General features: G+C 41.9%; 2 protein-coding genes across 4 annotated transcripts in view; one reads left to right on the top strand and one right to left on the bottom strand.

Moving 5' to 3' along the window:
- Window positions 1–24,639, bottom strand: part of DOP1A (DOP1 leucine zipper like protein A) — a 140,792-nt gene that overhangs the window by 82,657 nt on the left and 33,496 nt on the right. The window lies entirely within an intron of this gene.
- Window positions 23,016–24,639, top strand: part of UBE3D (ubiquitin protein ligase E3D) — a 120,073-nt gene continuing 118,449 nt past the window's right edge. For all 3 annotated transcript variants that reach the window (XM_045009651.1, XM_045009650.1, XM_045009652.1), the window contains exon 1: window positions 23,016–23,198. In XM_045009651.1, coding sequence (XP_044865586.1) covers window positions 23,137–23,198 — 62 coding nt within the window. In that variant the 5' untranslated portion in view covers window positions 23,016–23,136. The remainder of the gene's footprint in view (window positions 23,199–24,639) is intronic.

The following is a 24,639-nucleotide window of genomic DNA, read 5'->3' as shown; positions in this document are numbered from 1 at the left end:
GCTCCCGCCCCACAACCCACAAATGTTTGTGTGAAAGAGTAAGAGCCCAGAATATGGACTCTTATTTAGAAACAGAAGATCAGGACTATTATATGTTACTATAAAGATAACATATGAAGATATTATATGTTACTATTATATGTTACTTAAAGAACAATGTGTTTGTTTTCCTGGAGACCTTAATCCTGACTTAAATATCAACAGTTCAGTACATCTTCCTGGCTCTTTTCCCTGTACAAATATGACAATTAGTAGCCTGTAATTAAATAATCTACATATTTAGAAATTGGTCAAGTGCCCACTACTTGACACTAATGAAATAATAGTATTATTTAATTGCTAATGTGTGCATTGTTATGTTTCTTCATAATTATGATATATAGACTATATTTTATTTTATCCTATTCAGTAATAGAGCCCTTTCCCTAATCCTCTCCCATTTAGCCTGAGACTCACTTCCTTGATGTACCTTGTTAATGTGGGGAAAGTTTTCACTACCCACTGTATGTGCTATACATGTTCTGTGGATAAATAAACTATCATGCCGTCCAGTCCCTTTTACAAGCACTACATCTAATCACAATTATTTTAAAATAAAAAATATGGAAAAAAATCAATGTAAGTGTCCTTAAGGTTTCATATTTATCCTCTATTGGGATATTTTTTTCCAAAATACTACTCTACTAGATTATCAAATATAATCTGTATTAGATAGAGATTATTATTTCAATCCATTATACATTTGATTAATTGAATTAATGTTGTTTTATTTATTTCTTCTGAAAAATTAACAGAATAAAAAATATCTTCAGCTACTAATGACCTAGTAAGTGTTGTTATTATTAAAACATTTACCCAATGTGATTTCTGGTACAACTGATTTTGCACAGTATTACCATTATTATTTGAAGTGTCAATACAGAAAAATGTAGTGTGACAATGTCTTCTGCACTTAGAATAGATTAGATTTCAGTGTACCTTTACCAATCTTCATCCATGCACCTACCCTGAGCATAAATACAAATTCAAGAGAAGGCCTGGTTTAACTATAATGTGATCTGAAAGAATTGTCCCAGCTGTGGGACATTTGATCTGGCATGTTACATAATAACTGCAAGTTATTACAGGACCAGAAACCAACCACCCCAAGGGAAAGTTTTGCCTTTTTTCATTTCAAAGTCTTTTCAATAACGCACCCCAGCTTCCCTGTACCATTTATTTTTAAAATACACCTCTACCCCGATATAACGTGGTCCTCGGAAGCCAAAAAATCTTACCGCGTTATAGGTGAAACTGCGTTATATTGGGATAGCGGTGGGGTAGTGGTGGCTCTGACGGTGATTTAAAGGGACCGGGGCTCCCTCCAGCAGCCAGAGCTCCAAGCCCTTTAAAGCGCCACCCAAGCCCCGCTGCCGGAGTCCCAGGGTAGCGGCAGCAGGGATCCAGCAGTGATTTAAAGAGCCCCAGGCTCCAGCCGCTGCGGGGAGCACCGAGCCCTTTAAATCCTTGCCCAAGCCCTGCTGCCGGAGCCCTGGGATATTTGGGGCAGGGCTCTGGTGGTATTTAAAGGGCCCGGGGCTCCCCACAGCAGCCAGAGCCTCGGGCCCTTTAAATCTCCGCCTGAGCCCCGCTGCCGGATATAACGCAGTAAAGCAGCCCCCCCTCACCCTCCGAGCATTGCTTTACCGCGTTATATCCGAATTCGTGTTATATCAGGTCACGTTATATCAGGGTAGCAGTGTACACTAATTTATAATAAAAGTAACCACACTCTTGCCATAAACTTGCATACAGTAGTCATGATTAAAGTTTGTCTTTTTTGAAGAAAACTTCTATAATTTCAAATAAATCTGCCAACATGTGCAATAGGAGAAAAAACAACATTAATAATACAGTAACTCCCCACTTAATGTCCTCTCGCTTAACGTTGTTTCGATCTTATGTCCCTGCTCAATTACAGAACATGCTCCATTTAAAGTTGTGCAATGCTTCACTGTAACGTCATTTGGCTGCCTGCTTTGTCCACAGCTGGCAGCCCCACTATCAGCTTGCCTAGGCCCACCACACACACAGCGCCGCCTGCCCGCTGGCAGACCCTACGGATCAGCGCCTTCCCCTTCCTCCCCCTCCAGCCATCAGCTGGTTTGTGGTGTTCAGGAAGGAGGAAAGAGGACTCAGCGCGCAGGCTCCCCCTCCTTCCTCTGCCTCACGAACACCGTAAACCAGCTGAGGCAGGGGGGAGTCACGCCGAGCCCTCGCTCTTCCCCTCTCTCTCCTGCCCCCTGAATGTCACAAGCCAGCTGATTGCTGCAGGCAGGAGGGACAGGGAAGGAGCGAGGACGCGGCACACCTCCCCTCTGCCTCTTGCCTGCAGCAATCAGCTGGCTTGCAGTGTTCAGGAGGCAGGGGGAGCCTGCACGCCATGTCCTTGCTCCTCCTCCTTCCCTCCCGAACGCTGCAAGCAGCTGATTGCCACGGGCAAGAGGCAGGGGAGGGAGGGGGGAGGAGCAAGGATGAGGCGTGAGCTGTAAAGGGAGACGGGGGGGGGAGAAGAGGCAGGTTAAGGGTGGGGGTTTGGGGGAAGGGGTGGCGTGGGCAGGCCGAGGGTTGAGTCTCCCACCCCTGGTGCTTGCAGAGTAGGGGAAGCTGCCGCTACTGCTGTGCAACGTAAATGTAAAGTAATGCACATTGGAAAAAATAACCCCAACTATACATACAACATGATGGGGGCTAATTTAGCTACAACGAGTCAGGAAAAAGATCTTGGAGTTATCGTGGATAGTTCTCTGAAGATGTCCACGCAGTGTGCAGAGGCGGTCAAAAAAGCAAACAGGATGTTAGGAATCATTAAAAAGGGGATAGAGAATAAGACTGAGAGTATATTATTGCCCTTATATAAATCCATGGTACGCCCACATCTCGAATACTGTGTACAGATGTGGTCTCCTCACCTCAAAAAAGATATTCTAGCACTAGAAAAGGTTCAGAAAAGAGCAACTAAAATGATTAAGGGTTTAGAGAGGGTCCCATATGAGGAAAGATTAAAGAGGCTAGGACTTTTCAGTTTGGAAAAGAGAAGACTAAGGGGGGACATGATAGAGGTATATAAAATCATGAGTGATGTTGAGAAAGTGGATAAGGAAAAGTTATTTACTTATTCCCATAATACAAGAACTAGGGGTCACCAAATGAAATTAATAGGCAGCAGGTTTAAAACAAATAAAAGGAAGTTCTTCTTCATGCAGCGCACAGTCAACTTATGGAACTCCTTACCTGAGGAGGTTGTGAAGGCTAGGACTATAACAATGTTTAAAAGGGGACTGGATAAATTCATGGTGGCTAGGTCCATAAATGGCTATTAGCCAGGATGGGTAAGAATGGTGTCCCTAGCCTCTGTTCGTCAGAGGATGGAGATGGATGGCAGAAGAGAGATCACTTGATCATTGCCTGTTAGGTTCACTCCCTCTGGGGCACCTGGCATTGGCCACTGTCGGTAGACAGATACTGGGCTGGATGGACCTTTGGTCTGACCCGGTACGGCCTTTCTTATGTTCTTAACGTGCTTCTCCTAGCCTACAGCACCTTCAGGCTCCTTGCCTGCCTCATTGTCTCCAGTGCCAGTGAGCTGTGCCTGTGTGAGGTAAGGCGGGGGCACCTCCCAGCTATAGTACTGTACTGTATGGCAAAAAAAAAATTCCCTGGAACCTAACCTCCCCATTTACATACATTCTTACAGGGAAATTGGATCACTTAACATCGTTTCACTTAAAGTCACATTTTTCAGGAACATAACTATAACGTTAAGTGAGGAGTTACTGTAAGGTTACAGTCTCACTTTAATGTGTGAGAAATAAGGAATGCATTTGTTCTTCCATTTCTATTTTTGTCAGCATGAAGGCCTTGTATCACATCGTTTTTAACTTTTTTATTTTTCACTTCTATCATGTACTCTAACAACTATTTTTTCTTTGCATTGATTTACAGCTAAAGTAAAGATGCAAGAAAATTTTTGTCAAGCTGTATAGTTCTTGTCAGGGTTCCCTCCACACTCTGAACTTTAAGGTACAGATGTGGGGACCCGCATGAAAGACCCCCTAAGCTTATTTCTACCAGCTTAGGTTAAAACCTCCCCAAGGCACAAATTCTCCCTTGTACCTTGGATTAGGTAAACACTGCCACCATCAAGTGATTCATACAAAGAATCAGGGTAAGTACCACTTGGAGTCCTATTTCACCAAAATATCCCCCCAAGCCCTACACCCCCTTTCCTGGTGAGGCTTGAGAATAAACAAGGTGAGCACAGACCAGCCTTGGGGTTTTAGGATACTAAAAAACCCAATCAGATTCTGAAAAAAAAAAACCACAGAACTTTATTAGAAAGAAAAAAGGTGAAAGGAGTACCTCTGTAAGATTAGAACAGATGATAATCTTACAGGCAATCAGATTCAAAACACAGAGGGTTTCTCTCTAGGCAAAACCTTAAAGTTATAAAAATAAAAAACAGGGATACACATTCCCCCCAGCACAGAGAAATTCACAAGCTAAAACAAAAGATAATCTAATGCATTTCCTTGCTAAATACTTACTAACTCTATAGGAGTTGGATTGCTTGCTTCCTTGATGTCTCTGGCAAAAGACACACAGAACAAGTCTAGACAAAGCCTTCCACCCCTCCTGAAATACACTAATACACTGTAATACACATGATTGGAATGTTGGTGTGGATGGGTACAGCTTGCTCAGAAAGGACAGACAGGTGGAAAAGGGAGGAGGTGTTGCCTTATATATTAAAAATGTACACACTTGGACTGAGGTAGAGATGGACATAGGAGACGGAACTGTTGAGAGTCTCTGGGTTAGGCTACAAGGGGTAAAAAGCAAGGGTGATGTCATGTTAGGAGTCTACTACAGGCCACCTAACCAGGTGGAAGAGGTGGATGAGGCTTTTTTTAAAAAACAACTAACAAAATCATCCAAAGCCCAAGATTTGGTGGTGATGGGGGACTTCAACTATCCAGATATATGTTGGGAAAATAACACAGCAGGGCACAGACCATCCAATAAGTTCTTGGACTGCATTGCAGACAATTTTTTATTTCAGAAGGTTGAAAAAGCTACTGGGGGGAAGCTGTTCTAGACTTGATTTTAACAAATAGGGAGGAACTCGTTGAGAATTTGAAAGTAGAAGGCAGCTTGGGTGAAAGTGATCACGAAATCATAAGAGTTCACAATTCTAAGGAAGGGTAGAAGGGAGTACAGCAAAATAGAGACAATGGATTTCAGGAAGGCAGATTTTGGTAAGCTCAGAGTGCTGATAGGTAAGCTCCCATGGGAATCAAAACTGAGGGGAAAAACAACTGAGGAGAGTTTGCAGTTTTTCAAAGGGACACTATTAAGGTCCCAAAAGCAAGCTATTCCGCTGGGTAGGAAAGATAGAAAATGTGGCAAAAGACCAGTTTGGCTTAACCACGAGATTTTGCATGATATAAAAAATGGAAACTAGGACAGATTACAAAGGATGAATATAGGCAAACAACATAGGAATGCAGCGGCAAGATTAGAAAGGCAAAGGCACAAAATGAGTTCAAACTAGTTACAGGAATAAAGGGAAACAAGACGACTTTTTATCAATACATTAGAAGCAAGAGGAAGACCAAGGACAGGGTTGGCCCACTGCTCAGTGAGGAGGGAGAAACAGTAACAGGAAACTTGGAAATGGCAGAGATGCTTAATGACTTCTTTGTTTCGGTCTTCACCAAGAAGTCTGAAGGAATGCCTAACATAGTGAATGCTAATGGGAAGGGGGTAGGTTTAGAAGATAAAATAAAAAAAGAACAAGTTAAAAATCACTTAGAAAAGTTAGATGCCTGCAAGTCACCAGGGCCTGATGAAATGCATCCTAGAATACTCAAGGAGCTAATAGAGGAGGTATCTGAGCCTCTAGCTATTATCTTTGGAAAATCATGGGAGACAGGAGAGATTCCAGAAGACTGGAAAAGGGCAAATATAGTGCCCATCTATAAAAAGGGAAAGAAAAACAACCCAGGAAACTACAGACCAGTTAGTTTAACTTCTGTGCCAGCGAAGATAATGGAGCAAGTAATTAAGGAAATCATCTGCAAACACTCGGAAGGTGGAAAGGTGATAGGAAATAGCCAGCATGGATTTGTAAAGAACAAATCATGTCAAACAAATCTGATAGCTTTCTTTGATAGGATAACGAGTTTTGTGGATAAGGGAGAAGTGGTGGATGTGGTATACCTAGACTTTAGTAAGGCATTTGATACGGTCTCGCATGATATTCTTAACAATGAACTAGGCAAATACAACTTAGATGGGGCTACTATAAGATGGGTGCATAACTGGCTGGATAACCGTACTCAGAGGGCAGTTAGTAATGGTTCCCAATCCTGGTGGAAAGGTATAACAAGTGGGGTTCCGCAGGGGTCTGTTTTGGGACCGGCTCTGTTCAATATCTTCATCAACGACTTAGATATTGGCATAGAAAGTACGCTTATTAAGTTTGCAGATACCACCAAACTGGGAGGGATTGCAACTGCTTTGGAGGATAGGGTCATAATTCAAAATGATCTGGACAAATTGGAGAAATGGTCTGCGGTAAACAGGATGAAGTTTAATAAAGACACATGCAAAGTGCTCCACTTAGGAAGGAACAATCAGTTTCACACATACAGAATGGGAAGAGACTGTCTAGGAGGGAGTACGGCAAAAAGGGATCTAGGGGTTATAGTGGACCACAAGCTAAATATGAGTCAACAGTGTGATGCTGTTGCAAAAAATGCAAACATGATTCTGGGATGCATTAACAGGTGTGTTGTGAGCAAGACACAAGAAGTCATTCTTCCGCTCTACTCTGCGCTGGTTAGGCCTCAACTGGAGTATTGTATCCAGTTCTGGGCACCGCATTTCAAGAAAGATGTGGAGAAATTGGAGAGGGTCCAGAGAAGAGCAACAAGAATGATTAAAGGTCTTGAGAACAAGACCTATGAAGGAAAGCTGAAAGAATTGGGTTTGTTTAGTTTGGAAAAGAGAAGACTGAGAGGGGACATGATAGCAGTTTCCAGGTATCTAAAAGGATGTCATAAGGAGGAAGAAGAAAACTTGTTCACCTTAGCCTCTAAGGATAGAACAATAAGTAATGGGCTTAAACTGCAGCAAGGGAGGTTTAGGTTGGACATTAGGAAAAAGTTCCTAACTGTCAGGGTGGTTAAACTGCCTAGGGAGGTTGTAGAATCTTCATCTCTGGAGACATTTAAGAGTAGGTTAGATAAATGTCTATCCGGGATGGTCTAGACAGTATTTGGTCCTGCCATGAGGGCAGGGGACGGGACTCGATGACCTCTCGAGGTCCATTCCAGTCCTAGAATCTATGAATCTATGAAAAACAGGGAAGCAGCACACAGGAAAAATAAACCACCAGTGGTTATCCTGCCTGTTTACAAAGACAATAAGATTTGGGGGTATATCTGTGAGGCATACAAGAAAACCCTGCAACCTATACCTAGGAAGTAAACAGGCAGTATGTTTATATTTATGAAAATGGGATCTCAGCCAGGTTTGGTTGAAAAGCTGAAGACAACATTGGGTTAGATAAAATTACTTTAGCCAGGAGGTTAAGTTTAGTCTCTAGACAGCATTTTACAATTTTGTTTTATCTCTAACCATTTGTTTCTAATACCCTTACTCACTATCACTTTAATCTTGAATTTTTGGTAATAAATGTATCCTGGTTTTCACTATAAATATACCTAAGAGCTTTGATATGAAGCAAGGTGCTGATTCTGGGTTGAATAACACAAACTGGTGTGCATATTGTTCTTTTGGGGACAGGGTATTACTGTCAGTGTACAGTGGATAAAAGGCTGGGCATGACAGCGGAATGTTTCACCAGGGGTGCACCTACTGCTCAACTGCAAGGCAAAGTAAGTGGTGACAGAGTCCAAAGGAGAATGCTTGGGTGGCTAACAAGCTGGTGGTGTCAGGGAGCTAACACCCAAGTAAGCTCAAGCAAGATTCCCTCACACTTGAGAGAAGGGGTAACAAGGTGACTCACAGTCCTGGGTGCCCTGAGAATCATCAGATTTTATCACTTCTTCTGTTTAATGTGTATGTTAGCTTCCCTAGGAGTGTGAAGGAGTGTACTTACACCATCCGATCTTAAACCAAACTTCGCACCCCTTGATAATCTGTACATTATTCTCTGATAACCAGAAACTTCTACACTTAAACTCTGTACCGTTTTTTAAAATGTATTTAAACATCATCTTAATAAAATTCTTATATCACTTTAAGGGACAGGCTGGACCCTATAGCCAGGACAGCCTAGTATGTAATCGAGGCGCGCCCAACCTTAGGATGGGCTATTTAAACAGGAATCTGGACAAGGGAGAGGGTTCTCTCTCCCACCATCCAGGGGACTAGTCTAACCAGACTCAGACACTTAGTTTGATGACTAAGTTTGGAAGATTTAAACCAGGGTCCTGAGGTGAGAACATTACATACTGTTTGTTGTAATTGCTCCTGTCCTGTAACCTTATTAAAGAAGACATGCTATTGTGTTGTTATGTACTGGGTTCTCCTTTCCCAGCTCTGCTAACATGATTTTGGCGATGCCTAATTGGGGAAAATAAGGTGGGGCTCCCCTGCAGTGCCACAACTGGTCACAAGAAGGCATGCAGGAACTTCCCACGCCTTTACAGGGAAATGCTGAGGTGATTTTGGCCACAGCCAAAAATGTCAATAAATTGATAATCAGCTCTATGACTCTTCAAGAAAACCTAGAGTTAATAGTCTCCTCTTTATCAGTGTGTTATCCAATATAGGTAGCTTTCACCTAGGTGTGTATCTTAAGTTTAATCCTTATGTGATGCTAACTGGTAAAAGGAACCGGAGGAGCTAGCCAGAGTTGTGCATTCTCCTTTTATTGAGGGTTTATGACAAATGTTTGTGAAAGTGTTTTGCAACACCAGTGTTATTAAACTTCTGAATGTGCCTAGATTGTTAAGTATTTCTTTGGCTTTGGCTGACCAAGAGGTTGGGTTGCTCCCTTTCCTTTCTGATACAGTCGTCACAATAGGTTGCTTCACATCCATATTCTATTACTGCAATGTGTTTTATTTAGGACTACCCCTGAAGACCATTCTGAAGTTTAGCTACGGCAGAATCTCATATTTTAAGAGAGAGAGATAAGGTGTACAAGGTAATACTTTTTATTGGACCAACTTGAGAGACACAAACTTTCAAGAGCGATCGCTCTAGATCTGACCTACCAGTCCCCATCCTCAAAAGAAACCCGCACAATACTTTTAAATTCATAACCTTGCTAGACACTAAAAATCACGGTTTTAATAAAGATACTCTATCTATGGTCTATTATAACAATCTGTAACTCATTAACCCCATAGATGATTCGTGGGGGGCATGTAGGTCACGTGTTCCGGCAGATTTCTGCTTGGCCTGCCAAGGGAGAACATAAAAATGGCCATACTGGGTCAAACCAAAGGTCCATCTATCCCAGTATCCTGTCTTCCAACAGTGGCCAATACCAAGTGCTTCAGAGGGCATGAATAGAGCAGGAAATCATCAACTGATCCATCCCCTGTCACCCATTCCCAGCTTCTGGCAAACAGGCTAACACCAACATCCCTGCCCATCCTAGCTAATAGCCCTTGATGGACCTAGTCTCCATGCATTCTTTTTTAACCTTGTTATAGTTTTGGCCTTCACAACATCTTCTGGCAAGGAGTTCCACAGGTTGACTGTGCATTTTGTGAAGAAATACTTCATTTTGTTTGTATTAAACCTGCTACCTATTAATTTCATTTGCTGGCCCCTAGTTCTTGTGTTATGAGGAGGAGTAAATAACACTTCCTTATTTACTTTCTCCACACCAGTCATGATTTTATAGACCTCTATCATATCCCTTCTTAGTCATCTCTTTTCCAAGCTGAAAAGTCCCAGTGTTTTTAATCTCTCCTCATAGGGAAGCTGTTCCATAACCCTAATCATTGTTGTTGCCCTTTTTGAACCTTTTCCAATTCCAATATATCTTTTTTGAGATGGAGCGACCACATCTGCAAACAGTATTCAAGATGTGGGTGTACCATGGATTTAGACAGAGGCAACATGATATTTTCTGTCTTATTATCTATCCCTTTCTTAATGACTCCCAACATTCTGTTAGCTTTTTTGACTGCCGCTGCACATTGAGGGGATGTTTTCAGAGAACTATCCACAATGACTCCAAGATCTCTTTCTTGAGTGTTAGTAGCTAATTTAGACCCCCATTCTTTTATATGTATAGTTGGGATTATGTTTCCTAATGTGCATTACTTTGCATTTATCAACATTGAATTAATCTGCCATTTTGTTGCCCAATCTCTCAGTTTTGTGAGATCCCCTTTAACTTTTCGCAGTTTGCTTTGGACTTCACTATCTTGAGTAGTTTTGTATCATCTGCAAATTTTGCCACCTCACTGTTTACCCCTTTTTTCAGATCATTTATGAATATGTTGGACAGTACTGGTCCTAGTACAGACTCCCAGGGGACACCACTATTTACCTCTCTCCATTCTGAAAACTGACCACTTATTCCTACTTTGTTTCCTATCTTTTAACCAGTTACTGATCCATGAGAGAAATCTTCCCTCTTATCCCATGACAGCTTATTTTGCTTAATAGCCTTTGGTGAGGGACCTTGTCAAAGGCTTTCTGAAAATGTAAGTACACTATGTCCACTGGATCACCCTGGTGCACATGCTTGTTGACACCCTGTGACGTTATCTGATTAGAATATGACGATATAGATCATTGTTGCAACTACTGTTATATATTTGCAGCAAATATTGTACAAAGGTTGTCGAGTGAGGTGTCTATGAAAAGGTTATGATTACACTATCTGTATGCATGTATCATTTTTAAAGTTATAAGTATTGGCTCTATAGTTTGCTCCTGGGGTAATGCCCACGAAGTAATTAGCCAGCACATAGTGGAGGGACTATTCAAATTGAGTGGCCCATCAAAAGAATATTTAACTGACAATGGACCATGGGAGACGCCCATCTACACTTAATGGAATTTCCTGCCAAGACTAGGCGAAATGCATGGACATGTGACTTGCCCGTGTAACTCCAAACTCCATCTTGTTGCTGTGATTTTCCACAGTAAAAACAATGGAATGCCCTCCACATAGCAAAAGCTATAAAAGACCCTAGAAACACCTCCACTTTGTCTTCAATCCTGATTATTACCTCTGAAGGAACTTTGCTACAAACTGAAGCTCTGAACAACGGACTGAATGACCCATCCAAGCTGTGGATGTACTCCAGAGACCATTCAAAAATAATGAAGACTAAAGGAAATTAGATACATTGTAATATACAAGTTGTAAAAGAATGGCCCTTCCTCCCAACCACCCCTATTTTATAAGGTCCAGAGTCCATGTAACAGATAAGAGTTCACTGAGGCTAATAAATAACTAATTAAACAATACCTAATTGAGCAGCCTAAGGCAGATCACGTGAAGATAAACAGGATAAATATTTCAAACATTTTCAGCAACTAACTTCCCTACTGTACTTCTAGCTTCACAATACATTTTTATGACTAAAATAAAGCAAATACTCAGATTTAATAATTATTTTTACATTAAAAACAAACCCACAAAGCACATTTCCCACTGCCTTAGACAAAATACATGTCCGCAGACTTCTCACTACAAGTGGGAAATCCAGAAGTCTGCAGGAGTCATCTTCTTAAAGAGAAGAAAAAGATTTGTGACGCTCAGGTGATATTTAACATCCCCATCTCCTTTTTTAAAAACAGTTCTGCATAGTATTAAAAACTGTATTAAACAGTATTATACACTTTATTAAATACAAAAATAAAATGAAAACATTAGTCTTCCAATTGAAAACCTGATTCCAGTTCCCCATCTCTAAAATGAGGATAACAATACTTCCTTTCTCCCACCCTCTGTCTTTTCTACTTAGAGGCTAAGCTCCTCAGGGTCAGCGCTGCCTCTTATTGTATGTAATAGTGCTTAGGAAAAAAGGAGCCCTGATCTCAGCTGAGGCCTCCAAGAATTACTGTAACAGAAATAATAATTTTAGTATTAAAAATAATCTGATAGAATCCAAATCATACAATTTTTATCACATTTACCACTTCTAAAAAAATAAATTAGGAAATGAAAAAATGAATAAAACAAGCTAACTTTTTATCTGTGTTAATGATAACCCAATACTGTCACTTGAACTATTATCACATTATCACTAAGATCTGAAGACATGCACACTCAAAGAAAGTCCAATAAATGAATAGCATGACCTCTTCTAGGATTAATTCTTCTTTCACTACACCAATGTAAGAATATTATCTACACTAAAGAGTTTGCTTTAAGGATAGTAATTTTTCCTTGAGTCCAATAGGTTCCATTTCTACAGCTATTATGTCATATTGAGGAAAGTTATCTGTTGATTAGTTTGTCTGGTCTGCTCAGGAATTTTAATAGCTTGCTTTTAGTCATCTACATTGGATCTGACAACCAGGACTTAAGATCTTTCATACTTTTTTCCCTGAGAGAGTATTTTCCTTTCTGTCTTTTCTCTAGTGACAAATTATTCCTTTGCGAAGTTTACTGTATTTTTTGCCACTGCAGAAATGGCAACATCTATTTTAGATACAAAAAGCCAAATCAACAAATGCTCAAATTTGTCATCTCAGATTTTACTCTATACAAATAGAGTAAGATTCCTGTTTATTTTTCTGACATTATTTATAAATTCCTATTTACTTTTAATAAGGACATTCTACAGCCAAATGGGAAATATTTGCTTGAATCTGTCTTCCTTTTCTACTCCATGCTTTTTAATTTTTTTTTCTTTTTTCCCCCTCTTGATCACTGTGTATTAATATTTTGTTTGAAACAGATGGCTCCGGAGTATCTATATTCAAACCATGAGATTCAGAATTGGATTTTTCCCCTTCTCATTGAATAATACATATGAGGAAGAAGAATCAATATATGACCCATCTATTTTGACAGGTTTAGCAGGTCTCTCTTTTTTTCCAAAGTTTCTCTACATGCCAACTCACAAAACTATTATCATCCTTCTTTCTACAATTTAAATTACTAATATTGTTTAAATTTCTTCTTTGACACATATTTCATTTGTAAAGGCATTTTCCACCGTTTCCTTAAATATAATCCTCCATATCCTCCTAATTAAATCTCCAGACCGCTGTCCTAACAATTCCACTGACAAATTCTAATAGTTCTCTCTTCTCAAAGTTATCAGTGGTGATCACTTCAACACTTCTGGAAGAACAAACGTTACTTACATACCCAGAAATTCCTCAAGATATATTAATGCAAATAACACATCACTTGCACTGGTCCTTGGTTGACAGAGCAGCAGCTAACAACTGATCTATACCTTATTCCGTAAAGCTGAAACATTTTGACTTAGGTGTATGGATGGGGATCTTTTTCAACCACCCACTAACATTCTATACTGAACCTATTTAACAATCTGACCTTGGAATAAAGAACGAGCAGATGCTACTCAGAAATGGATCATATACATACATATAGTACTCATTTATTACAGAACAGCTGTTCTGTTCCTTAACTCTATTTCCTGGCTTTCAGGGTTAAGTTTTGCAAATGATGTTCTGAAGAACACGACACGCCACCAGGCAACCATAACTCTGTATTAACAAAGTTTTGTCAGTGAATTTTCATAATATGCATCTTTGAGTTAATGTGAGATTAACCTTTCATCAAATGGGCCTGATATCTCTTTCCAGATTGAAAAAAACATTTTTATCAACTACTGAACTGGAACAAATTCACTTCACCTTTACCTCTCGAATGTCTAAATACTGTACCTCAAAGAAGATGGCAAGAAAACAAAGCTGAAATATTCTCTCCTCCAAATTTACTGTCATTAAGATACTATACCAATATTTTGGGGAAAATTCCAAAAGTTGTGCATGTTTTTCTGATTTTGTTTAAGGAAATACAAATATTATCATATCTTAAACCTAGATTATAAAGTCACACTGGGAACCAATACAATGTAAAGATTTTAATCCTCATCACTTTTAGGTTTGCATTCGAAGTAGCCATATCACTTCTTCCCCATCTAAGTAGCTGGCATTCAGTCATTTTCTTTATATATGCAATTTATGCAAATCATTGAATTCATCAAAGAAAAAAAAATCTATGAAGCTTAGTGAGGCAGAAGTCTTTTTCCCACTTGTTTAGGGCAAGTGTATTTGTTCCCCACATTGATTGACACATTTTGTCAGAAGTCATACCTCTTAGCCCTATTTTATCTTAGTAGTTAAAAAACAAAAGAAAAACCTGTGTGTGTTCTTGGAACCTTCAAACCTGTTCATGGACAACACCTTGTCCAACATTCTATGTTATGTATCTTGTTGCGCCAAAAAATTACCAACCTATTTACTTTTATTATGAAATTATATCACATACAACATGTTCCTAAACATTTTCTAGATTATGACTTTTTTGCAGAGCACTTCATTTCACATATCCTATTCATGGTTTATAAAGGGATTATTAGAGTGTAAATCTTTATCTGACCTCTTCTATGACTAGAACTTGGGCAAACAAACAGTCCATTTTTTTTAATCCCCCTTCAAAAATGAATACAAAAAAAAAGGACACTAAAACTAACTCAGGTTAAATTCACTACACTTTTACATGTGATACTATGACCTCAATCCACCAAAACACTGAAGCACATGTGTAGTCCTATTGACATAATGGGATTCCTCATATGCTTAGTCAAGCACTTGCTTAAATGCTTTCATGCATCAGGGACTACACAATTAGTTAGTAAAGACTGCTAAATAGAGCATGTATATTTTCAACATTTGTTCCCTTTCTAAAGGAGCAGAACTATCTGGCGGGAAATCTATTGAGATCCTTCACAGGTCAATAGACAGTTCTGCCACTTGTTCTAAAATCTCTGTAAAAGATAAGCATACTGTGGAGGTCTGGTGGTCACAACACAGAGAGAATCAACAGTTAAACTGTTTAAAACAGAAAAATTAAAATAGCACTATGGTGGTAGTCAAACTCATTTTTTGAATGGTTCAATGCTTTATTTTCATTTTTGGTTTTAGGAGATTGGTAATACATTTGATCTAACATCATTTCCTTTTCCTCCCATAAACTTTGAAATGGAGAAAATAAAAAAAACCTAGGAGAGATTTTTTAGGTGTGTTCATCTACTAATCTGACAGACAAAAGAAACTCAAAGTCTCTACTTGAATATTAAGCAATTCAATTCTATTGTCACCCTCCCTGCTCTACTCCTCACATCTGGTTATTTCTGAGGCTGTCTCTTCTTTACCACCACCCCATTCCTCAAACCTTTTCTGGAATTGGTCTGCATTCTTCCTCTTCCTATGCCCTTTTGGGGTCTTTTCTGGTCACTGCATATCTAAGATCTATGCTGCTCCATTAGAGTGAAATTGGCAGAAGACTACTCAGTGAACAAACTTTCAGTGGCTAGGCAGAAGCAGATCCAAGTAAGCTTGAGTTAATTTCCATAAGGTGTTATTGTGATCATCCATTACAATGTACCATCACAAAATAATTTCTAGCATGACAGGGCCAGGGAAACAGGTAGGACAGGTGCAGTTTTGCATGATATAAACATTCACTGGCATTTCATTAAGCTATGTGTTGAATGCCACTAATAACCAGGGCAAACAAGACAGCAAGTTAGGATTGTAAACCTTCCTCACCACCTCTCATTTCCAGGTTCCCTGAATTCACGGAATGCCAACTCCCATTTATAGTAAAATGAATCAAGCACACTATGTTGCTGACATTCCATCAACCATAAACTCTGATACATCAGAGTTGGCTTAAGTAAAGGAGATACTATTTTAAAGACTGCATATTTTTAAGACTATTCAAAATTTTTGTATCTCAACTGGTATATTTTTTTCCTAAGACCTGATCTACTTAAAAATTAGATCAACCTAGCTACACTGCTCGAGGCTGTGAAAAATTTCATGTCGTGACCACTATTGTTAGATCAACCTAACCCCCTCTATAGACACAACTAGGTCCACAGAAGAATTCTTCAGTCCAGCTAGCTATTGCCTCTCAGAACAGTGAATTAACTACATCGGTGAAAAAAAACAAACCCTCAGTTCATGTAGGAAGCATCTATTCTACAGCAGCATAGCTGCAGCTGTAGCACTGGTAGTGCAGATGTAGCTTCAGTTTTCAAAAAAAGGATATTACCTACTGATGTGGATGCAGCAGCAAAATGAGGACAGACACATGGAATTAAGTAACAGGCTGCAACTTTTACTAAACTTTAACCCATCACCCATACTCTCCTATACTGGGGATTTAATTGGTTCCAGTGTTGAGGTTACAGGGCTCCTTACCATATAACCCATAACCTGGCGTAGACTCAGCTCTCTGAGTCCTAGGACTGCTCCCCTCCCTTGAGGAGGGCAGAGGGTGCAGCAGGGTGGGGACCTTGGCCCATGAGAGCCACAAGATCTCACCCTATCATATCAAGGCCCATCATCAAAATCCCAAATCTTTTACTTTCATTTTATTCACTTAACTGCACTGGAAATGGGTCAAAAGTTGCAATGAATAAGCAACTCCACCTCAGTACCTCAATTAGGTACTAAGCACATTCCTACTTAATCCACTGTGGCTTGACAGTGCTGCAAGGAAGGCAAAAAAAAATAATCTCCCTGGTCCTCTACTAGTTGGCCCATTGGAGAAAAACATTTCTTCCGCATCCTCTGAACAGGCAAACAGCTAGATCCATAACATCTGTTAGGCTGGGTTCCCATTCCTAATTCAGGTGAGTAGCGTGGACTGCTCGAACGTAGCTGTAAGAGGCTCCACATGACCCTTTTGTTGAGTTAAATCCAAGGAACTGAGGAATGCTGGCCAATCAGCACCTCTCTCCCGCAGTGGTCATTGGATGCCAGAGACTCCTGGGGGAGGAGCTACTTATTGTCCCATGACAGGAATTTGAAAATATTGCTGTTTAAATGGCTGCCTTCTATCTCATCCATTCTTTTGTCTCATTATACATTCAGAATTAGAATGCAAGTATTGCTCTAAGCAGCAATTACAATTGTCAGTGCAAGCCATCATGTTCACATGAAAAGATGGAGAAGTGAAAAGTTTAAGGTTTGTGATAATTAATGAAAGACGACAGAGTGAGTTTGACAAATGTCACGATTACAATAAAGGTAAAGTCCCCCAGATTGTAAACTCTTCATGGCTCTTCTTAAGTATATGTACAGCATGTTTTAGGCACCACTGCAACATTAATACAAAACAAATGATTTATTACTATACAAATACTGTTTCTTTAAGAACAAAATTTAAAATTTAAAGTTTATAATAAATGAATTTGGTGTTTTTGGCAGCATCTCCCACTTTAGCATCCAGGTTCAAATCTTAGATTTAAACAGCCTGCAGTAAAAGCCCACCCAGCCACAAAACCCTGTACTGCTCCAAACATCATGGGAAAAACCTTGACAACCAATAGCCACAAGCATGCAGGTATTTGACCAAAAAAAATGTGCTTTGCACTATGACCTGAAGGTTAATAGAGTCCAGCTCTTACAGCACAAGTGTTCCTCCATTGGGCATCCTACCCTCAAGACATTCTGCAGGGGCAAGGACAGAGACTAACAGCATAAGCTTAGCTGATCTCAGCAACTGCAGTAGTGCAAAGGGGGGCAGGAGGAAAAAGGAAGATAATTCACAAAATGTACAGGGCTTTAAAAATTAAAAACACTGCCTTGAATTGCACCAACAAGAGAAAAAATTGAAAAGCAAATCATAGACCACTGGGGAACCGGGAGTCCTTCCACAGATTATTGCATTATTTTGGATTTCTTTCTTTCCCCTTTTTACACACGGGGCGGGGGGGGGACGCAGAGGCAGGGGACGACACCCAGGGCAGTGGTGGAGGCTCGGGGGACCCCCTCAGTGGGGACACACAAGAAGGGGAAGAGCAGCGGAGCGGGCTGGCAGGAGAGTTAGGCTGTAGCGTGCAGGGAGGAGGACATCGGGCGGGGGGGGAGGGGGGGTCTCAGGGTATGGCACAGGCGGAAGGCGGGGAGGAAACGCAGTGGGACGCCCAGGGTGGGTCAGGGTGTGGTGTGGGAGGAGGGGGACACCCGGCGTACTGGGCAGAAGGGCCCCCAGAACGGGAGGGGGAGTAGGGGGGCCCCAGGAGGGTGTCCGGATAGCTCCCGGCTGGCGGGCCGGGCCGCGCATGTCCCCAACGCCCTCTCCGCTCGCAGAGGCGGGGCCGGGAGGGATAAAGGGCCGCTGCGGCCTCCAGCTGATCCGGGACCCGCCGAGCGGCACAAGCCGGGGGGAGGGAGGGGGAGCAGCGCGCGGTGCCCGAGCCCGGTAACGCGAGCGGGGCAGGGGGCTGGTTACCTGGGCGACAAGAACCGGAAAACCCCGACAGCGGAAAGCACCGGAGCAGCCACTGACAGCTCCCAGCATGCAGCGCGGCTTCCCGTTTCCTCCTCTCCGCCCATCAGGCCACCTGCGCCATAGCGCCCCCTGCCGGTCCTCAGGCAGCGCAGCGCTCTGACCCCTGCGGCGCGAAGCGTGGGTGGATGTGTGAGAGAGCGTGTCTCTGTGTAGAGCAGCGATTCTCAAACTTTTGTACTGGTGACCCCTCTCACACAGCAAGCCTCTGAGTGCGACCCCCCCCTTATGAATTAAAAACACTTTTTTATATATTTAACACCATTATAAATGCTGGAGGCAAAGCAGGGTTTGGGGGTGGAAGCTGACAGCTCATGACCCGCCCACATAATAACCTCACGACCCCCTTGAGGGGTCCCACCCCCCCCCATTTGAGAACCCCTGGTGTAGGGGGATGGATGCATGCATTCCGTGTATGCACAAGTGTAGGGAAGTGTGTGTATGCATGCTGTGTGCCTGTGTAGGGGAAGTGTGTGTATGTATTCTATTGTGTAATGTTCATCGGTTTGTGTGTCCGTGTAGGGGAGGTCTGTTGTCCACGGCATGTGTGTAAGAAAGTGTATGAAAAAAATGTCTCTGTGTAGGCAAGTGTGTGCCTGCATGCATTGTATGTATTTGTGTGTAGGTGGGTAAGAGACTGTGTGTCTTTGTGTAGGAAGGTGCATGTATTGCCGCATAGGTGTATACCTGTGTAAATAAAATTTGCAGCCTAACTCTTTGACTTTTAATCCTTTTGTTGGTTTGTGCACAAAAAAAATTGATGACATAAAATATGTGTTCATTTCATAACATGTTTTTAAAAGAGACGGGAACTCTAAAAAAAGTATTGTTTCTTAAAAAGTAAATGTCCTTGACTAGTAATTGCAGAAGAGACAATGTATCATGCATTTCTCCTTACCTTTTTCTAGCTACATTAAATTACTCCTGAGAGAATTCTGCGCCACTGCAGAATTTTGCAGAATTCCTTGTTTCCCCAGTAGAATTTCTGGCTGCCAGTAGTGGCCACTGGACTCTGCAGAGCCCATCTCGCAGTGAGCGGAGTGCCCAGCCTGGTGGGGCTGGAGGCTGCACATTCACTGACCCTCACTCTCCCAGGACGGGAGAGGGCCTGGCAGACCCAGCCAGCTCAGGCAAAGGGTGAGGAAGGGCAGGGCCTCAGCACACCATGTACCCGAGTGTGACAGTAAAGAAGCTGGGGGGAGTTAAGGCTCTGGGAGTGCTGGTGTCTGCGCTGGGGACTGCACTGTGACTGGATTCGGGGGAGGCTGGTGTATGGGAGCTGCCCTGCGGCTGGGCTCTGGGGGGGAAGCTGGTGTCTGGGGGGTGCCCCGTGGCTGGACTTTGTGGGGAAGAGGAGGATGGTGGTGTCTGGGGCAGGGGGTGCCCCATGGCTCAGCTCTGAAGGGAAAGGGGTGTGGGTGTGGCTGGGTAGTGCCCAAATAAAATATGCAGAATTTTAAAATATTGTGCACAGACTTTTTAATATTTTGGTGCAGAATTCCCCCAGGAGTAACATTATAAATAAGGCAATGTTTTAGTCACGGGTATTTTTAGTAAAAGTCATGGACAGGTCACAGGCAGTAAACAAAAATTCACGGCCGTGACCTGTCCATGACTTTTACTATATATCCCTAACTAAAACTTGGCTGGGAGGCTCCAGGTGCTCTGGGGGACGTGGTTCAGGTGCTGGTGCTGGGGGAAACAGGGGTTGGCAGCAGCGCACTGGCCAGGACTCCCACTGGTGCTGGGTGGGAGGGTTGGTGGGCCTGGCTGGGGCTCCCTATCTGGCTCCACGTGTCCCTGCAGCTCCAAGGCAGAAGAGAGGGCCAGCTGCAAAGCTCCCATTGGCTGGGAACTGCAGCCAACGGGAGCTGCAGGAGCGGAGCCTGCGGATGCAGGCAGCACGCAGAGCCCCCTGGCCTCTCCACCAAGGAGGAGCTGCAGGGCCATGCCAGTGGGAGCTGGGGAGTCCCCTACTCTGAGGTAAGCCTCCCCCACACTCCCCAACTCCCTGCCCCTAGCCCCCTCCCAAACACCCAAACTGCTGCTGCTGGTGGTCACTGAAGAAGTCACAGAGGTCACAGAAAGTCACAGAATCCGTGACTTCCATGACAGTCTCACAGCCTTAATTATAAACTCTTTGTTGTTGACTCTCTCTTTTTGTGTGAATGTCCTGCACCTACCACAGTGGGGCCCTAATCTTAGTTGGGGCCTCTAGGCACTAAACAACAATTGTAACAATAAATAATGTGGAAATATATGTGTTAGTGCATGTTAGTTGTGTAACATGAATACATGTGTGTATCTGTGTGTGGGAGTCAGTTTCTAGAGATTTATATATATGGTTATATGGACGGGTGTGGACATCTGGTTGTGCTTTATGGGATTTGAATTTTGGCTTCAGGAGTGGGCATTTAATGGACCCATTGCAGGTGTGATAATGTGTAGTCCTAATTACATATTTATTACATAAAATTACCATATAGGCATTTCTGAAATAAAAATTATATTTCTTGGTCTATCACTTCCACAAATTACCACCATTGACAAATGTGAACTGTACTCCACTCACTCGTAGATGGAACAGAATCATTGCACTAATGTTGCATTATACAAAACATTTATATGGGTGATGTGACATGAACAAATCAGGTTTTGTACTTGTCAGACATTGCTCTTGGCAAGTCATTAAGAAAATAGAACTGAGAGTGGTGAAGATTCTGAGTTTCCCTTTTGGATTACCCATTACCCCCAAGAAAGTAAAACAAAGCCCCAATTTTGTTTCATGATTTTAGGTTAAAGAAAAACAGTTACATTGTCATCTTATTTCCCAATATTCTGTTTTACAAATTATATTCTTACTAGCTGTCAACTCACCTATATCTGAAGTTAAATTCACTTTGACCTACTCACCCTTGTTATCATTCATCCATTTTGGAGAGCAACACAGGCATGTAGGAGTATATGTATATGGCATGGGTGAAACAAATGCTGGAATACTGTGTCCGTTTCTAGTATCTACACTTTAAATAGGATGTTGAAAAATTGGAGAGGGTGTAGAAGAGAACCACAAAGATAATTTGAGGACTAGAGAAAATGCCTTACCATGAGAGGCTTAAAGAGCTCAGTATGTTTAGTTTATCAAAAAGAAGACTGAAACATAATTATGGTGTAGAAGTGTCTTAATCGGGAAAGTTTATAATAATTTAGCAGAGAAAGGCTAACAAGAACTAATGTCAGGAAGCTGAAGCCAGAAAAAAATCAAATTAGAAAGAAGGCACACATTTTTATCAGTGAGAGCAACTAACAATTGGAACAAATTACCAGGCCACCTCCTGTGGTCTTTAAATCAAGACTAGATGCACTTCTGGAAGATTAGCTTTAGCCAAACATAAGCTATTTAACAAGTTATTGGGATCAATGCATGCATACTGGGGCAAAATGTAACGGCCTGTGATATAGTGGAGGTTAGAATTAGTCCCAGTCTCTATAAAGTTATTGCTGGGACTGAAATGGAGCAGAGTGAGGATCCTGCAAGTACTTATGCATGTGAATAATGCGAGAGTAGTCCCATTCAATTCAGTGGAACTACTACTACTTATGTAAAGATATTTATGTTCATTTATTTGCTGGATTGGGGCCTAAGAGCTGGAGAAAAGAGAGAAGAACACTGAAGATGAATATTGGAGAAGAAAGTAAATTCACAAAAGGACAGAGGTTTTTTAAAAAGAGTATTTTAAAGAAAAACAAATGTAAAAAGAAATAAAAGTAGCTTCTGGGGGGAAAAAGACAAACAAACTAGAGGAAGTTAAAACATAGGGTCCAATGCTAAGCCCATCAGTGTCAGAGGGAGCAGGAGTCAGCCCACAGGCAGGCTGCTAGATATAGAAAAGAGAAAAAATTGGAGTAATAGGAGACAGAACTTTAAGAAAAACACCACATATGCAAGGTTTGCATAAAATAATGAGTGGGCTACACTGTTTAGGCAAAGAAGAAACTTCCCTTCCTTTTTCCTCCAATGTCCTTAAAAACATTTTGGGATTTAACTGTTATTATAAAACATTTCTCCAGCGCTGTAAAATTATATGAGGCATTATAAACACAAGTTTAATTCCTGCAACCCCTTCTTTCCTGAGCAGGGTCATTGGGGATACTCAGGTGAAGAAGCACTTCTTAGCCGAGTAGTGAATATGTTCTGGTCTTGCAGCAGGTGGGTGACTGGCAGAACTCAAAGCCGGCTACTGGGAGCAAGAACAGCTCTTTCTGTTACTGGGATGGGATAGCGGGGCACTCCCCAGAAGGGAAGTCCGCTTTGTGGGAGGCTCTTAGCAATGTGCGGTGTGAGTGGCGGGCACTGCAGTTCCAGAGGGCGCTGTGTGGGGCGGCAGGGAGGGAGGCACAAACATGCTCTGCTCTTGCTCCTTCTTTGGTGAAAAAGCTTCCTGGGCTGGGTTCAGACAGTCCCCTCTCCACGTGGGTTCACCGGCGGGCAGCTTGACCGGGAGCAGCCTGGGCGATCTCCAGGGGCGTCCCATAGCCCCGTAACATCAGGGGCCGGGCAGAGAGCTTCAGGCGCCGCGCACATGGAGGAGTCGGTTTTCCTGGAGATCAGGCGGAGGATGCAGAGCGGGCTGCTGATTATCCGGTATTGCAGAGGAGCGGCTGTGTCCGCTTCCCTCTCCCTGCCCGGGGCCGAGCCCCTTACCCTGCTGCCGAGCTGTGCCTGCCCAGGAGCTCCTGCTCACGGGGCTTTTGGAGGCACGGTGGGGACAGCGCATCTGCAAGCCTGGCTCTTGTGGCGGCCGGAGTTTTGGGGGCATTCAGGGCATCGGGTGCAACCGCTTGGGTGACAAGAACGTCCCCCCCCCCATCCCTGTTGGCATTTGATGCACCCAACGCTCCTTGTGTTGCTTGACTGGTGGTTATCTAAGCACAGTCCTTCATCATTCCCCTGGTGTACGCACTGCTGCTGTCCCAGCACGGCATAATCTCACAAAGTAGTCCTAGTTTCTAATTTTACTCTTAATGTAATTTTTAATCGTAAAAATCATTACATATCAATTGAAAAACGTTTAGATGGTGTTCCTGTATTTCCTGAGGTATTTATCTGTTTCTGTTCCATATATTCTTTGAAGTCCAAACTTTATTGCACAAATAAACCTGTTTGCCCGGCTTCCCCTCCCTCAACAAATACATAAGTAACTTTCAACAATAACATTTGCAAATGTGTCAAAATCTATTCTGTGGGCACTGTACATGATTTGTGAAGTTCAATATCTTGACTGCAGAAATCAGCAAAATTCATTCCATATGTAATAAAAAGTGAAAAATGTCGATGAAAATGAATGAATATCATACTACTTGCTATGAATCTTGGAAAAAGTTGGCCCAGTGAATTTCAAAGGCACATCAAACCCATACATAAAGTATTAAAAGTGACTTTTTCCTCTGTGATTTCTGCAAAGTACTGTTTCCACATTTAAATGTCTTGGTTTCTACTAATTAACAAAGGTCTGGTTTTTTGCCTCCCTGATAATGTGGTCTGGGAACAGGCAACTATTAACATTAGGAACTGATCCATCTCCTCTTCTAGTTTTAATCTACTCTTAGGGTTCAGTGGGAATTATATGAGTGCAAGGAATTCAGGTTCAGATACCTGGGACCCAGTTCTATCCACGTGCAATTTGATGGGAATTTTGCTGGTGATTTGAATGGGAGCAAGACTGGACATTTTATTTATAATTATTGTGGCCCCCCCCACATGATGTTTTAAGCGTGTAAACATCTTACTATCTCTCATTTTTGTGTAATTTTGATTCTGATATACAACTGGGATTTTTGACAGTTGAAACTGTTTTCCTTCACATTTTGTTTCGTGGTTTTAGGTTAAAGAAAAACAGTTACATTGCTGTCTTATTTCCCGATAAATAAATCTTTTGTGTACTAATTTGGAGACAAATATTTGTGGATTGTAGAAAAGCATGCATTAATTTTTGGTTTTAATTCATATACATTTCTTAATGTTGGACTCATCAAAAAATTGCATCATCCACAGTCACAAAATTTAAATAAATAAAAGTCAGAAG

The sequence above is a fragment of the Mauremys mutica genome, chromosome 3 (genome assembly GCF_020497125.1).
Source record: "Mauremys mutica isolate MM-2020 ecotype Southern chromosome 3, ASM2049712v1, whole genome shotgun sequence".
NCBI classification, from domain to species: Eukaryota; Metazoa; Chordata; order Testudines; family Geoemydidae; genus Mauremys; species Mauremys mutica.
This window is presented reverse-complemented; position numbering and strand designations above follow the sequence as displayed.